Source organism: Nannobrachium achirus, assembly GCF_963921795.1.
Source record: "Nannobrachium achirus genome assembly, chromosome: 21".
In the NCBI taxonomy this organism is placed as follows: Eukaryota; Metazoa; Chordata; class Actinopteri; order Myctophiformes; family Myctophidae; genus Nannobrachium; species Nannobrachium achirus.
The window spans coordinates 9,299,809-9,316,937 of NC_137828.1; the positions used below are offsets into that span (position 1 = coordinate 9,299,809).

The following is a 17,129-nucleotide window of genomic DNA, read 5'->3' on the forward strand; positions in this document are numbered from 1 at the left end:
TGTGGAAATACTCTGCCACAAGTAGAGGTTTTTGGAATGCTAATATAGGCTACTTGAGTAAAAGTACAAACGTATTGGTATCATTCAATATTTAATTAATGTAGCCTACAGAGTACCAATAGTAGAAAGTAGGCAGAATGTCCTGTTTCACAGATTTTCCAATGAATAAAATGTAGAAAAATCTTTTGAAAATAGCCGATCTACAAGCTCACAATGCAACAAATGGCAGGTATGTAGGCCTACCTATATATGGCAGAAATAAATGTATATAGGGTTGAAGTTATTTGTAATTATAATCAAAATCTACAAAGTAACTAATGAGCCAGTCTTTTGAACGGCTCTTTGAAAGGAACGGATCCCAGAGATCCGGTTCACTTCAAAGGACCATAAATCCCATCTCTAGGAGTCAAAGAAGTACACGCCCATCCTGATCTACAAGCTTACAACGTGGCACGGGACAGACACAGTTTGGTCTTGGAGATCTTGTTCTGGGTGCGCTACACAGTCATACGACTAATCATAAATCAGGCACCATCAGCCTGTTCAGCCATGAGAAGGACGGAGCGGTGCATTAGCGCAGGAGAGAGAGGGGATGTCAGAGTTGGATGTACATGAAACGTGTCAAGTGAACTCATATCGTCAAAATAGGACACAACTTCCATATTGAAGCGCTTTTTTTTTTTCGTTGCGTGAGGCGGTGTTGTGTGTTGAGTCAGTGGATAACGTCATGTGTTTGTATGTGCGTGTACGTGCGTGTTGCAAAGCACAGCTCTCAGAACACCCCCGTGGCATCTTGTATTCATTATATTATTTATTATTGCTGTGTGCGAGCCCGACTCAATCGGGATAGAATCCTGTAGCGTGCGGAGCGCCCGACTGTTCAAAACGGCTAGTCTGAGTCCGTTTAGATTATCTGGTAAAATAATCTGAAAAAATGATCCTGTAGTGTTTAATTCTACCCGATTCAGTCGGGCCCGATTATCGGCTAGTGTATGGCCAGCTTTAGGGAATGTCTGGACCCAAAAAGAATAGATTCCGTTTTACCGAGATGTAGAGACAGTTTGTTGTCGGTAAGCCAAGTACGGATTTTGGTGACTTCTGAGCTAAGTGCTTCCTCAACCTGCAATTTGTTCTCACCCGAAATCAGTAGAGCTGAGTCGTCAGCGAACAGGAACAGTTTACAGTTACAAGCCGCATTCATGTCGTTAATATAAAGTAGAAACAGTAATGGCCCTAGAATGCTCCCTTGTGGGACGCCGCAGCTCACCGAGAGGGGCGAGGACATCATACCGTTGATGTCCACCATTTGTTCTCTTCCCTCCAGGTAGGATTTCATCCAATTTATTGATGCGCTGTCAAAACCAATCGCCCTTAGTTTGTTTAATAATATTGAGTGGTTTACTGTATCAAATGCTTTTTGGAGGTCCAGCATGACCATGCCACAGTATTTGCCCGAGTCCACTTCACGTTTGATGTGGTCTGTCAGATACAGTAGGCATGTATCAGTGGAATGTGATGTTCTAAAACCCGACTGGAATTTAAAAAGTAGTTTATGCTCAGCGAGGTAGCTGTTGATTTGTTCATGGATGGATCTCTCTATTACCTTTGAGATCGAACTCAGGATGGAGACAGGGCGGTAGTTGCCAGGTTCTAATTTACTACCTTTTTTATATAGTGGGATTACCCTTGCCATCTTGAAATCCTGTGGGACTTGACAATTTGAGATGGATATATTCGTAATGTGGGCTACGATGGGGGCGATGGACATAGCTGCGTCTCTGAGGAACCGGGGGGGTATATTATCCAGGCCAGTGGCCTTGCTAGGTTGGAGGGCGATGAGCTTTTTCAGCACATCCTCGGTTTTTACGGGTTTAAATGCGAAAGTATCTTTTTTTGCCCCTAAGTTCTCATAGTGAGCTACTATATGGTCATAACCATAAAGTCCTGAATGTGGAGGAAGTTTGCTGACCAATGTGGTGGCAATAGTGGTGAAGAAGCTGTTGAAGCTGTTTGCCACCACCAGCTTTTCAGTTATAAGTGTGCCATTCGAAATAATACAAATATTGGTACTTTTAGTTTGTAGCCTATTGTTGCAACCTAAATTTTTTAATGCTTCCCATAGTTTTTGTGGATGGTTTTTGTTTTCTTCAATGTTTTCATTTAAATAGTTCTTTTTAGCCTTTTTAATCATATTATTTACTTTGTTGCGTAGTTTCCTACTTTTTTCAAGCGTTTCCTCATTATTTGTTTTCCTGTACTCTGAGTGGGTTTTATTTCTGAGTTTAATTGTATTCAATATTTCTGTGTTCATCCATGGCTCTGTACGAGCTCTGACCCTGACCTTTTTAGAGGGTGCTAATCTATCCAGTGCTGACACAAATAATAATTTAAAACACGTCCAGGTCTCCTCGACTGAGGAGCAATTTAGAACTTCTGACCAATCCATGTTATCTAGTGCTGTGGTTAGGGCTTCAGGGGAATAATGCTTCATGGATCTACAGCTCCTTGTGGTGTGGCACTGGACTGCGGCCCTGTGTGGAATTTTTCGAGTACAGAATATTATGTTATGGTCGCTTAAGTTACATTCTATGACACCGCTCTTTTTTATTCTAGATTTGTCTGATGTTAATATTAGGTCTATGGTGGTACGGGAATTATGGCTTACTCTTGTGTATTGTTTGATCATCTGGGTAAGGTTGTGTATATTACAGAAGTGTTTGAAGGTTTTGAAGATGGGAGTGTCTTTCCGATGTATGTTGGTGTTAAAATCTCCTGTTAAAATTACCTCCGCGCTCCCTAAACCCGCCACATGCTTCTCCAATAGGTCATAAAATGAGTTACAGTCTGGGGGTCTGTAAATGGCCCCAATTATCAGAGGGTTTGCACTATGGTAAATTATTTTTATCCAAACAGATTCAGTATCCATTCCTAATTCTGGTAGTACAGTATAGGTTATGTCAGATCTTACATATATACATACCCTATTCCAGGGGTTCACAAACTTTTTTGTCTCAGGGCACCCCATAAATATTTGTTTTAATTCCGAGGCACCCCTACATTATAATTTTCACTCCCAGCACCTTATATTTATAGCATATATCGTCGTTGTCGGGTGGAAACCTTGTATGTCCAAAACCGTTCGGTTTGTATTTATCATCTATAAAATGTACTAAACTAATGAAAACAGCAGATCTACAAGCACACAGTAGAATGACAAAGTACGACATATGCAGCAATACGCATGTGGCCCTCTGGAGTGAATGTGGAAATATAGTGGCCCTCTCCATCATTAAAGTTGCCCACCTCTGATCTATATCAATATGATCCCTGTGTACCTCTGTTAGACCCTCCAGAAAAACGTGGGCAAAGATCCTTTTTTTTTTTTTAAATGGCTGCCAACTCGGAAAACTCGGGCTGTGGCAATCTGGGGGTACTGAAATAACTCGGGAAACTCGTGGCTTGGCTATGAATGAGTTAAATGAAATCACTTACCCTGCCTTTAAACGTCATCTTGTTCCGCAGTGTTCTTTCCCTGACTTGAGTTCCTCACTAGAGTCTTCCCTCTCCTCTCCTCTCTCTGGTATCTCCGTAGTGTCTGTCTGATCGTATTGGACTGAGCTGTACTCTGGTTCGAGGCGAGTACAACCGGGCCTGGAACGAGGTGCTCCTCCCTGAGGGGACCCCCCGGCTGGCCCATCTCCCTGGGCACCGCACCCCGCTCACCGCCTACATAGTGGATCTCATGCACCAGCCTGGCAGACTTCTGAAATCCAACACTGCAGCTGCTATGCAGTACCAGACCATATAGGTCCGGAATTACCACAAACTCACTGGTTTTGTGTTGTTTCGATTATGCCATTGGCTCATGGTACGGTGACCTAACAAAAGCCTTAAAGGACAACCTTTTTTTGGAGCTGTGTGAAACACAGGCTCCCTATACGTGGCTGTGTGGGTCTGTGTGTGTGTGTGTGTGTGTGTCTGTCTGTCTTTTCTAAGAGAAAGGTTCTATAGTTTAATTGATATTAATTTATTAGTGAATTAATTTTCCCCATTGACTTAGAATGGGAATCGCAAAAACTCACATTCAATTATTTGTCTCTCGCAAACCACAGGGGCTACAGTTTCAAGACTTGGAGAGGAGGTTCATAATGATTTCAAGGATTAAATAAAAAATAATTGTGTCATTTGGCCTCATGGTGGCGCTATAACACCCCACTTTACGTTTTGGCCTGTAACTCTTGAACCGTAGGTCGGAAAATTAAAAATATTTTTTCCCTGGATTCCTTGGGTCATGAGGCATCTCCCCATATAGGCCACGCCCATTTGCGCCATGATAGATTTTCCGCCATCTTGAATTTTCTCCAAAACACACTTTTTGCTCCTTTTCCTACATATTTTCTTCAAATGTCACAAAAATCGGTACACATGATCCACACACACACACACACACACACACACACACACACACACACACACACACACACACACACACACACACAGCTCCACTTCACACGGGTGTGATTTTTTTTTTTTTTACAACAAGGGTTCACATTTTAGATTGTAATTGTAATTGTAAAAAGAAAAGGTGAGTGTTAAAATGTTTTCCTTTACTTCGTTCTATCGTTTTAGCACGTTTAGCGATCTTGATTTCAATGGGTGGGGTCATGCGTGCAAGTGGCTAAATATGTATTTTTTAGATAAGCCAGCAATTTCTTTAATACCATTTACAGTAACCACTTCTAGCCCCCATAAGTCACATCTGCCCATGAAAGATTGCAGTGCAGTTCTTGGGAATGGGCTTATTGTGTGACATATTTAGCCACTTGTACGCAGGCCCCCAACCACTGAAATCAACATCATATGAAAGGAGTAAATGAAAACATTTTAACACTCATCTTTTATATCCTTTAATTACAAGTTGTCCTTTAAGTTGCAGGTTTCTCCAAATAGGCTGGTCAGGCTTGTCTTGAGGCTGTCTGTGAGGGACCATGTTGGAAAACAGTTGGGTTGGCTCCCTCTGGCAGCCAGGTCAGTTGAACTACAGCTGAATAACATCTCAGGGTCATGCTGGGCCCTTGATTCAGCCTGGAAAAAAGAGTTGTAGAGGCCCTCATTGTGCGCTATATCTCTCTCTCTATAGCGCTGCTGCTACTCAAAGATTTACCATTTCAGATCATGACAAGTGACAAGCCAGTGGGACATGAGTTATATTTTGTCGTTGTCGGGTGGAAACCGTGAATGTCCAAAACCGTTTGTTTTGTATTTATCGTTTAAAAAATGATTTAAACTAGTGAAAACAGCCGATCTATAAGCACACAACGCCTCGCACCGCGAGGCGTTGTGTGCTTGTAGATCTACTGTTTTCACTACTTTTGTGCGAAGGCCTTGTATGATGGAGCAGGGCTTTGCTTTGCGATTTTTTTTTACAAATTTCAAACTTGGAGATACGAGGTTTCTGCCCGACAGTGACGATTTACTTTGTTGGCCGCCCAGCCCCCAAAATGGAACGAAGGCCGACATTTTATTTTAAATTTTTTCCTAATGGCCGGCCTGGACCGGCTGGGAATGAACCGGCTGGTCGGGAGTTGGCCCGCTTTTCCCAATGGCCAGCACGTCCCTGACATCAATATGATCCCTGTGTACCTCTGTTAGACCCTCCAGAAAAACGTGGGCAAAGATCCTTGTTTATGCAGACTAAAATTCCTTGATTATGAAGGCAAAAATCCTTGATTTTGCAATGAAATATGCAGGTTTTTTTTCATGTGATTTTATGCAGATATGCGGAAAGTTGCGAAATATGCAAAAAGTCATCTCCTTTTTAAGATAAGGGTCAAAGCATGGCTTTTAGAAAATGTTGCAGAATAGTATGGTCACTTAGTATATTAGCAATGCAATTCCATGTATTTATGCTGTAGTAGGTCATACATGGGCAACGGGGGCCACATGCGGCCCCCGCCTTCACTTAATGCGGCCCGCAGGTTGATATCAGAATACTGATATATTATTGATTTCAGCTGTTACAATTCCAAACATGACCTGCTTTAATTCCATCAGTCTATATTAGTAGCTTAATGACTATTATAGTAGTATTAAAATGTATTTTTTATGTCCAGTGTATTTTTATTTAGGTTCATAAAGTTAACATGAGTATATAACTAAATGCGTTAAAATTAAATCAAAATGTTAGATTTCAGGATTCCAATAAAAAAAATAACAAAAAAAATATTCAGGATTCCAATTCAAAAGAAGCAAAAAAATAGCTGATCTACAAGCTCAAAACACATCGCAGTTGTATAAGATAATAGCATGACAAAGTAGGAAGTAGCAATGCAATGTGGCCCTCTGGAGTGAAGGTGGAAATATAGTGGCCCTCACCATCATCACAGTTGCCCACCCCTGCTGTAGGTAGTGTACAGTAGCTCTTGATTGTATTATGTATTGATGTACTGTCTGCATGCCTGTATGTATTTTGTTACAGTATTGTTTGTCCCAAAACAGGGACCACAATGGAAAAAAGTCGCAAGACTTTCTTGTGTTTGTATCCCTGACGCTTCTCCGATGAACATGATGCAACTTGTTTTTACAAATAAAATCATGGCACAAAAACGGTTTGAGAAACCACTGATTTAGAAGGCATTTTGCAGACTCTGCCTCGGGTCCTAATGGGTTAATGGAACAGTGCAGCTAAGCTGCTCCTGACAGTAGGCTAAAGGTCAGGTCAGGGTAAACGGTAAATGTGCAAACCAGAGCCAAAGTCTGCAAGTCAGGGCAGGTTACATATTACCTGCTGTTTAGCACCCAAAGGCTGGGAAATGTAGTAGGCCTATTGTTAATCATAACTCAGTGGTTTCAGGCTGCGACCCCCAAAAGAAATCATATTTGAACTGGATACCCCCCCACCCTGCAGAAGCACTTGGAATTGTAGGAGTTGTCATTATTTTGTTTGTGAAAATAGCAGATCTACATGCTCACAACGCCTCGTTGCGAGGCTTTGTGAGCATGTATGTAGATCTGCTATTTTCTCAATGTCTGCCTCTAATATTTGACAGTTTGACCAATGTTTGACCAAAAAGGTCTTTAAAGTCCTTAAATTGTCACTTTAGAAATGTGCAGATACATTTATACTGTATGTTAGTCTGTTTACTGTTGGTCTGTCCCCAAAATAATTTGGGGACCCCTCTGGGGGTCCCGACCCACAGGTTGAGAACCATTGTCATAACTTACAGTATTACTTAGTAGGCCTACTTATGGTCATATGGTGACATCTGAGGAACTAGTTTAATCATTTGTCTACAGTATCTCTCTCTCTCTCTCTCTCTAGCTCTCTCTCTATCTCTCCTACATTGCCCAGCAATAAACAGACGCTCGACCAACTTAAGGCTATATAGGCCTAGTCGCCTTATCAACTGTGACCTACATAATAGAAAGCATGAATGGTTATCAACATAGTGCCACTGCTCCACACACACACGGTGCAGAACAGACGAGTAAGGACCGGAGCAGACTCAATAAAGGCTGTGATTTGTGCCAGACAGACCAGCGGAGCTCTGGACACTGTGCGCGCAGCGCAACCAGCTCTGAGTGCACTTGACTCTTTACGCATTGGATCAGCCGCAACGCAGAGGAAAACAACATGTCTCGTTTCATCGCCCGTGTTTCCCACGTCATTTCTCAGCGAGCGACGGCCAAGTCGGCGATATTATTACCAAAGAGAATTCCTGTAGCGTTCGTCCGGCCTGTCTCCACAAGTCAAGGTAATGGATCGGTCCATATAATTGCCATAATTATTTGCTGCCAACTTGAGCTATCTATGGATAGATAGATTGGATACCATTCCCCTCAGGCTGCCTGCAGTGCAAGTGCAAGTCAAACCCATCTGTAAGATTATAGTGCTGCATGTTACCTCCAGGCTCCAGGGGAATTCTTTAGTAATTGCAACTTGTGTGGTTAAATTAAATGCACTGTTTAGCAATAGCAGCAGGCAATTCTATTCTATTCTCTCTTATGTAGTAGCAGATTATTTCAATTTATTGGCAGAAGGAGAAAAGGTTGCCAAAGAACCATCTAGCTGTCACCTCACCATCCAACTCTCCAACTATGAACAAAACAGCTGGATTGACTTGTACATTTGTGTTTTGTTCAGGCTTGAAGTCTCTCACCCGATATGATAAAAATACAGACTGGCATAAAAAGCTGACCCCTGAACAGTATGTGGTCACCAGAGAAAAGGGGACAGAAGAGGTGAGTCTCTCTCTCTCTCTCACACACACACACACACACACACACACACACACACACGCGCGCGCGCGCGCACACACACACACACACACACACACACACACACACACACACACACACACACACACACACACACACACACACACACACACACACACACACACACACACACACACACACACACACACACAGGTAATGTTCAAAAGTCACATGCACTGACTGCCTGGTATAAAAAATAATCTACACCAGTTTTGTGTGATCATGAACCAACCCACCCCACTCTCACAGGTAGAGATTTAAACCTCATAAACACAGGGCCATTGAGATTGACACAATTTGAGAGAGACATTTTTACAAGGCACTGTGTATCCTGCAGGTGTGTGGACATGTTGAACTATAATATAAAATGACCAGCCTATATGGCATCCATAATCTCTCACCCTGTAACACTATCTCAAACATTTTGCTGCTATGTCCACTGCAGATGTAATGACATTGACAGGTGTAAAGTCCAGTTCTGTGCACGGATCAAGCACGTGCACACAGACATGAAAGGGGGCTTGCCCTTATATCCGTCTGTAAAAAGTGCCCTCTCCAGACCATGAATGCAGTTTTCACTATGGTGAAAAAAAATGCAAGAAAGAATTGCCCTCTCTGTATAGAAATCTATGCTGCACACCACATCTCCAGTATCGACTTGATAATGCTTAGTTCAGTGTGGTGTCAAGCACAGAAAATAGCCCTTTTAGACATTTCAGCCCCTGCCTCTCTAATTCTCTGCATGAACCTGGCACAACCAAAACAAACATTCATTGACACTGCCTGGTGGCATGACTTTATTTAACCAATGACCAGGTGAATAAGATCTGGATCCAGGATCATTAAGGACACTTTTATCTGTGTAATACGCCACACTAGTCATTAACATTCAATATCCTAGTTCTAAACTGTTTCACTATCCCAGTTTGTCTACGTTGTTAAGTGTTTTTTTGTTGAAGAGGATCACAATGGAAGTGTGCCTTTATCGTGGTTTCATTCTTGGTGACTTTGACTGTATGTCGGAAAGTGCTTTTGTGCTCTTTTTTATGTCATCACATAAAATCAATCAATCTAGACCAGTCTTGCTCTTGTCACGCAGTCACCGACCCATATATTTTCTGACCAGTGTCAGTCTCTCATGCACATGGACATACATTGATGCTAAACAACCCCCAAGTTCACACTTTTAGTTTCACAACAAAGAAACAAGCCTATGTGCATATCAATAGACCTGTATAGTAGTAGTTGTTAAGCGACGTGCGTGTGACGTCCTGAAAATTACCCCTGTACCCCGTACCCCCAGACATTGAATCAGCAATGCAACACTGATCTAGACCAATCCAAGAGATAGATAATTCATCTTTAAATGTTAGGAAAGGTAAAACCTACAAGAATAGTAGTAAAATGATCAAATTGTGTGTGTGTTCCAAGCCATTCAGTGGGATCTACCTGAAGCATACTGAGGTGGGGATGTACCACTGTGTCTGCTGTAACGTCCCACTGTTCAGGTATAACTCACAACATCTAAATCAGTGCTTTGCAACCCGTTTCATATCAAGGTCCATTATTTATTCTGCATTTGAGCCACGATCCACCATTTGATGAGGTTTAGCCTCTCAGATCCAGTATTTTGTTATCATTGGATAACACTTTGTCCACAATTCCATGCTGTATTTATGTGGTGCCAGAATGTTTGCCGCTTCACCTCCCAATGTATGAATGAATGAACCATTGTAAAGCGCTTTGAGCACTTGGAAAAGCACTATAAAATTGCAATTCAGTATTAACAGTAAAGAGCAACAAGTAAAGAAAACAATCAAAGACACATAGCATAAGCAGGTACAGTACAATACAGTATGTACATGAGGTTAGATACAAGATGCAAGGTATAGTGACAATTTGGCAAAGTCCACGTTTGCAGCGTGAAATTACGGTGCAAAAAAGCATGTCAGGTAAGGCTTGTATAGAATGGAATGATAGTCCACACGTACAGTAGAGCAGTAACTTTCACAGCCAGGTAAAATCAACAGAGATACACGGGGAAAAGTAAAGTCCAAGGCCAGCCTGGTGTCGGGCGGTGGTCAGGCTTTGTTCAACAAACAATGTAGGAGGGAGGGACTGACGTGTAGATGGCCCATATACTACACATACTACTTAAAGGGATATTACACTTTCAAAGTCATTTTATCGTCTAATCAGGCTTTTATGAACACCCTGAACAGTTTTTAATTTGCTTGATTCAATATTTAGATATTTGATGTAAATGTTACCAGGCCCGACACGCCCAGGCCCTCTCCACATACACACCCATTGTAACTTCAAACTCCATTTTAACCGTGATAAATTCATTAAAAACAACCATTATTTTTTCTGGTGACTCATACTACCCTCCTAATACATGAGCAGGCCGTGTTTTTTCGATAACTTTTTTCATTAATTTTTAATAATTATTTGGGAAAATGAAAAATATTTAATACAAAAATGGATTATTAAAAATAAATGAAAAAAGTTATCGAAAAAACACGGCCTGCTCACGTATTAGGAGGGTAGTTTGAGTCACCAGAAAAAATAATGGTTGTTTTTAATGAATTTATCACGGTTAAAATGGAGTTTGAAGTTACAATGGGTGTGTATGTGGAGAGGGCCTGGGCGTGTCGGGTCTGGTAACATTTACATCAAATATCTAAATATTGAATCAAGCAAATAAAAAATTGTTCAGGGTGTTCATAAAAGCCTGATTAGACGATAAAATGACTTTGAAAGTGTAATATCCCTTTAAATCAGGGGTGGGCAACTTTGATGATGGCGAGGGCCACTATATTTCCACCTTCACTCCAGAGGGCCACATTGCATATTGCTATGTCCTACTTTGTCATTCAGTATCTCATACAAAATAAGCAAAAATAGCAGATCTACAAGCTCAAAACGCATCGCAGTTTTGAATTAGAAACATGAATAATTTTTGTTATTTTTTTAATTGGAATCCTGAAATGTAGTTATAGTTATACTCATGTTAACATTATGAACCTAAATACAAATATGTTGGATATGAAAAAAAGACTAACGTTTTAGTACTACTATACTAGTCATTAAGCTACTAAGATAGACTGAAGTAATTAAAACGGTCATGTTTGCATGTTTGGAATTGTAACAGCTGAAACCAATAATATATCAGTATTCTGATATTAACCTGCGGGCCGCATTAAGTGAAGGTGGGGGCCGCATGTGGCCCCCGGGCCGCCAGTTGCCCATGTATGACTTAAATGCACACCCTTGTCCTAGAAAAACAAGACAATAACTCACCAAAACTCCCCCCGACCTGACCTTTTTACCTGGCTGTTATCTTTCAGTGCCAGTCAGCGTATTGATCTCTTTTCCCCTCCCTCTCTTATCTCTCTATCTCTCCGGGGACAGTTCAGAGGCTAAGTATGACTCGTTGTAGTTTTTGTTGTTTAATTTAGGCCTAGAATTATTGAATGCTTTAGCTATAGAAAAATAGCAGATATACAAGCTCACAGCGCGGCACCGAGTGCCGCGCTGCAAGCTTGTATATCTGCTATTTTTGAAAAATCGTGAAAATTAGAATTTCGACCCGATTCTATAAGTGTCTTTTGAATCCTTTCTAAGGGTTTTTGAAAAACCTATGTTTCTATATGTCAGCAATCTGGCCAGCCATCGTCAAAGAAAAGGTCCTTTTCACTTAACTGGAGCTCAGTTAGTCTGTTCTTGAGAGACTACTATGTCAGTGGTTCTCAAACCTAATTCATGTCAAGGACCCCCAAAATGACATGTATTTGGCCACGGACCCGCATCTCAAAATATCTAGTTCCAGGGACCACCCAGAAGCAAAATTTGAGTTACAAACGTTTGCTTTAAAAATACATATATTCAAAGATTTGCACACATTTTCACGACTTTTTCAAAAATAGCAGATCTACAAGCTCGCAGCGCGGCACTCGGTGCCGCGCTGTGAGCTTGTATATCTGCTATTTTTCAATAGTTAAAGCATTCAATAATTCTAGGCCTAAATGGGTTTTAAATGTGATGTAAGTTGTAGTTTTTGTTGTTTAAAACAAATGTTAAATAGCTCTATATTGGGGTAGATTCTTTTGTTCAGTAAAGAGTCTCACCATCTGTTATCTTTCAGTGCCAGTCAGCTTATTGACCTCTTTTCCCTCCCTCTACCTCTCTATCTCTCTATCTCTCTATCTCTCTATCTCTCTATCTCTCCGTTGGGACAGTTCAGAGGCTAAGTATGACTCTGGGACAGGCTGGCCATCGTTTAAAGAGGCTCACGGGACGTGGGGGAGGGACGAGAGCCACGCCTCCGTCATCCGCCGACCCGACAACAGCCTGGGTGGAACTGGGACAGAAGTCCTGTGCAAAAACGTGAGTTGTTGTTGTTGTTTCTTGGAGGCAAAGGTTTGACCAGGGGCGTCAAAAAGGGGGGGGGGGGGGAGTGGGACTGTAGTCTAGTAAATCTAGGAAAAGAAATACACTCAGGTTGGACAAAATTGTATTATTTAGTTTGTCAACTGATTCTGACAGGAAATTAGGTCTACTAGCCAGGATGAAAAATCTACCCTGATCTGCTCATGGCAAATACCCACAGTGGCCAAATCAAGTTGGGCTCCCATCGACTTTCTATACAGGAGGAAAATATCCAGAAAAACATCAGCTTTAAGTAGGATGTGAGGGGTCTAACTAGGGGTTTGTCATGATGCTGAATCCATTGCAAGCATTTGTTTTGCACAAAAAAAACATTCCTTGGGCTAAAAATAGCCCCAGAAAATGATGGTTTAGTGACGAAAAGTGATGAGTCATCACCTTTTGTGGGCGTTTTCTGAGGCCAATGAATGTTTTTTGTGCATGAGCAGATCAGGGTATAGATTTTTTATCCTGGCTAGTAGACCTAATTTCCTGACAGAATCAGTTGAAAAACTAAATAATACAATTTTGTCCAACCTCTGCCTTATATTTATCGGACTACTGAGTTAAGCCCGTATCAGAGTGTACGGTGGAGAGCTATCCACCGCAAATTTGAGGTGGAAAGCATTCCACCTCAAGTCAGAAAATAAGTGCAGGCCATCATAGTCACGGCCCACGGTGAAGTCCTTTACCCCGTCTAGACCGGTTCAGGTCGACCAATCAGTGAACGGGGTGTAGAGCCTGTCTGTCTGATAGTAAAAACAGAGAGATGTGTTGGGACTCACGGTGGAAAGCTCTCCACCGCGAGGAATGATGTAACGTTGTAGTTTCATGACTCAAAAAGACTCGAAAAGACTACACCGCGGTGTAAAGCCTTCCACCGCGGACCCGACTATGATACGGGCTTTATAGGGCCCAATGTGGAGGGTCATTAATTATTTAATTATTTTATACTTTAGCTATTGTTTGCCCGCGCTGCAAGCTTCTAGATTGCTATTTTTGAAAAGTCGTGAAAATGTGTGCAAATCTTTAAATATATGTATTTTTTTTATAAGCAAACATTTGTAACTCAAAATTTGCTTCTGGGGGTCCCTGGAACTAAATATTATGAGATGGGAAACATAGGTTTTTCAAAAAACCTTAGAAGGATTTGAAATATTCAAAGACTTGCACACATTTTCACGACTTTTCAAAAATAGCAGATCTACAAGCTCGCAGCGTGGCACTCGGTGCCGCGCTGTGAGCTTGTATATCTGCTATTTTTCAATACAACACAAAATAATCCCTGGACTCCACATTGTGAACCACTGGACTCCCAGTCTCTCCAGCTCATTAGTAAACAGAAAAATCACCCCTAGTGTGATGTGAGCAGTGCTATTTATGTGTTAATTTCATTAAGCGTCACGCAAAGATTGGCCTTAATGTGACCCTGGGCGGACAACAAACTTTTCCAATCAGGAGGGAAAACTCATGGAGGACACAGGATAAACCAGTGAAATTAGAATGTGATGAAACAATGACAAAAATTACTGGACAAAACTGAGACTGGAACACAATAAAATTGAAGCTGATCTTTTTTTTTTTTTTTTTACTTTGTTACTGAACAAACACTATAGCAATGTTTTAAATCGGAATATAGCTTTAACTTTTAACAGAACACATAAACATCTTTTTTGTACACATCCATCTATATATTAGAATTTAGTTTTACATTTAGCATTTCACATTTCTATTCAATCAAGATGTGCCATCCCAATCCCCTATTTCTCATTTTGTGCATGTGTATATTCGTGTGCGTGTGCGTGCGTGTGTGTGTGTGTGTGTGTGTGTGTGTGTGTGTGTGTTTGTGTTTGTAGTGTGATGCACACCTGGGCCATGTGTTTGAAGACGGACCAGACCCCACAGGCCAGCGGTTCTGCATCAACAGCGCCGCTCTGGTGTTCGAACCCAGAGAGGACAAAATACCAGTCAGAGATGCAGAGTAGAACTTCAAACTATCTCCTTGTCCATGAGAAGAACCGCCAAGAACCCATCCTGTCCTACCAGAAGAACTGAAAAAGAAAAAAAAATGTTGGTTGCAACCAATTCAACCAACTCAAGATCTCCAAATTTGGGCACTGTTTCAGCACTCTATCTGGCACTCTTTTATGCCCATATATCCGTGTCCTGGCCAGTCTGTGACGTCAGTACTATGACGTCAGAGTACAGACGGACATCAGACGAACAGACAGACATCCGGTAAACTAATAGTTATATAGATTACTAAGACACCTCAGGGTGACTTGCGACCTCAGGGTGACATGCAACCTAGGTTGCGCCAATTCTTGGCCATCTGGCCAGTGATGTATATGGGACCAGTTACTCATATATGGAGACTCCTTCATGATAGTTATGTTATGTCAAAATATGCCCATACTGTATATGGACATTATCAAATATGGGCATTCCCATATATGTCCATAATATTGATAACATAATATCCTTAATAATGTCCTTAATATTGACAATATAGGAATCTCCATATATGGGCATAAAACGTACGTAAGTAATGCCAAGCAGGGCCTTGGTGAGTTAGGGCCTTGGTTTGATGCCTGTGGATCTCCATATATGGGTACCCTAACATTCTCATTTTCGGCCTGGCATTTATGACATCAGAAATCTCCATGTATGGGCATAAAAGTTTTTTTTTTCTTTTTCTGGGAATGACCATAATATGGACTTTTTTTATTTTATTTTATCCTTTATTAATAATAATATGTATCCTCCATATACATACAATATATGTTATGCCCATACATGGAGATCCCTATCTGAACCAGCCACACAGATATGGGCCATGCCTTTGCCATCTGGACAGTATTTTGGGGCTTTTTCTGCTTTTTATTGACAGTAGGCTGACAGAAAATGGGGAGAGAGATGGGGACTTGAGGTCGCAAGTCAGGACTTGAACCTGTGACCCTGCAAAAGCTGGATTACCAGCCTAGCCCTGAGAAATCTCGTAGCTTGTCTGAGTGTCAGTACAGGAAGTGATGTCACGTGACCTTTTTATGCCCATCTGGAGCGCTCGGCTGTGGTCACTTGGACTGCGCGGGCGGGTGTGAATGCGTTTATCGTGGGCTTTGCATTCACCACGGCTTCGTAACTCGGCCCTGGCCCGCTCTTCGCGGGCACTCGCGCCTGCGGCGCTCGGGCGCGAAGAGCAGGACCAAGGTCCGCTGGCCTTCGCGCCGCTTGCAATGTCGTGGACAATAACTGTGACATCTAACCATAAAACGAGCGCTCCTTCAAACGAAGTCTCCTACGTTTGGAATAATAGCATACAGTATGAGTCATTCTGTACCACATCACTGTGACTCACTGACATCACGTGACATCACTTCCTGTACTGACAGTCAGACAAGCTACTCGATTTCTCAGGGTATAATGCGACCTTTGGTCGCAATTATCATCATCAACAATGGCCATCTGTCATCCAAGACCAAACGCGTCTAGTGGATACCCAAGCTTGTACAAGTTCCTGCCCCCCCCCCCGAGCCCCCTGTGATTGGCTGAACCGTAGGTAGGGAGCGCTCCATTGTAGTCACTTGGACCGCGCAGAGGAGGTGAATAGAATGCGTTTATCGTGGGCTTGCACAGCCCTTACGGCCTGGGCATAAATATAACGATTGCATTCACCACGGCTTCGTAACTCCTGGCCCGCTCTTCGCAGGCACTCGCGCCTGCAGCGCTCGGGCGCGAAGAGCAGGACCAAGGTCCGCTGGCCTTCGCGCCGCTTGCAATGTCGTGGACAATAACTGAATGTCGTGGACAATAACTGTGACATCTAACCATAAAACGAGCGCTCCCTTCCTAAACACGCTTGGTAATCAGCTAGACGCAGACCAAACTCACAACCCAAAATGTCCATCAACTCTTCTCTCTAGACCAGTGGCTTTCAACCCTTGTTGTATCAAGGTCCATTATTTATTGGCCGTTTGAGCCAGGGACCATCGTTTGACGAGATGTATTCTCTCAGACCCAAAACGTTGAATGTTTTGTTTTGACTGTTGTTTTGTGAAATGTAATTTAATCTTAATAATGTTTGTCTCTTCATTTAGTCACAGGCAGCAACTTATGAACACATTTTGTATTGGGTACAGCGTTCTGTTTTGATGGAGCTATGATTGATGTTTGTGACTACTTTTTTATATCTAAGTGAAGAAAAAGAAATGTTAAAAGACAAATCTGATTCTCCCAAGTTTAAAAATCAAAAGAACTAAGTTGTTTTTGCAGCACACAAGAGATCACATTGTATCATTACTCCTTGTGGCATGCATGTATATCTGAATGAAGAGTCTCCGTTTAAGAATGTTTCAAAAATGGAACACCATTTGTCAATAAATGTATATTTTACTCCATGGATCAGAGTTTGCTGGTATGTCAAA

The 17,129-nt window shown here is 41.9% G+C and overlaps 2 protein-coding genes across 2 annotated transcripts in view; both read left to right on the plus strand.

Annotated features, from left to right (window-relative positions):
• Window positions 1-3,853, plus strand: part of armc3 (armadillo repeat containing 3) — a gene marked incomplete at its 5' end in the record, with an annotated part of 36,441 nt that extends 32,588 nt beyond the window's left edge. The window contains one exon of the mRNA XM_080752414.1: window positions 3,593-3,853. Coding sequence (XP_080608540.1) covers window positions 3,593-3,808 — 216 coding nt within the window. The 3' untranslated portion in view covers window positions 3,809-3,853. The remainder of the gene's footprint in view (window positions 1-3,592) is intronic.
• Window positions 3,854-7,482: 3,629 nt separating this feature from the next.
• Window positions 7,483-17,111, plus strand: msrb2 (methionine sulfoxide reductase B2). Its single transcript, XM_080752189.1, has 5 exons — window positions 7,483-7,754; window positions 8,144-8,241; window positions 9,709-9,785; window positions 12,519-12,666; window positions 14,562-17,111. Exons 1-5 carry the CDS (start codon window positions 7,634-7,636, stop codon window positions 14,688-14,690), a joined length of 573 nt encoding a protein of 190 aa, XP_080608315.1. The 5' UTR covers window positions 7,483-7,633; the 3' UTR covers window positions 14,691-17,111.
• Window positions 17,112-17,129: the final 18 nt, after the last annotated feature.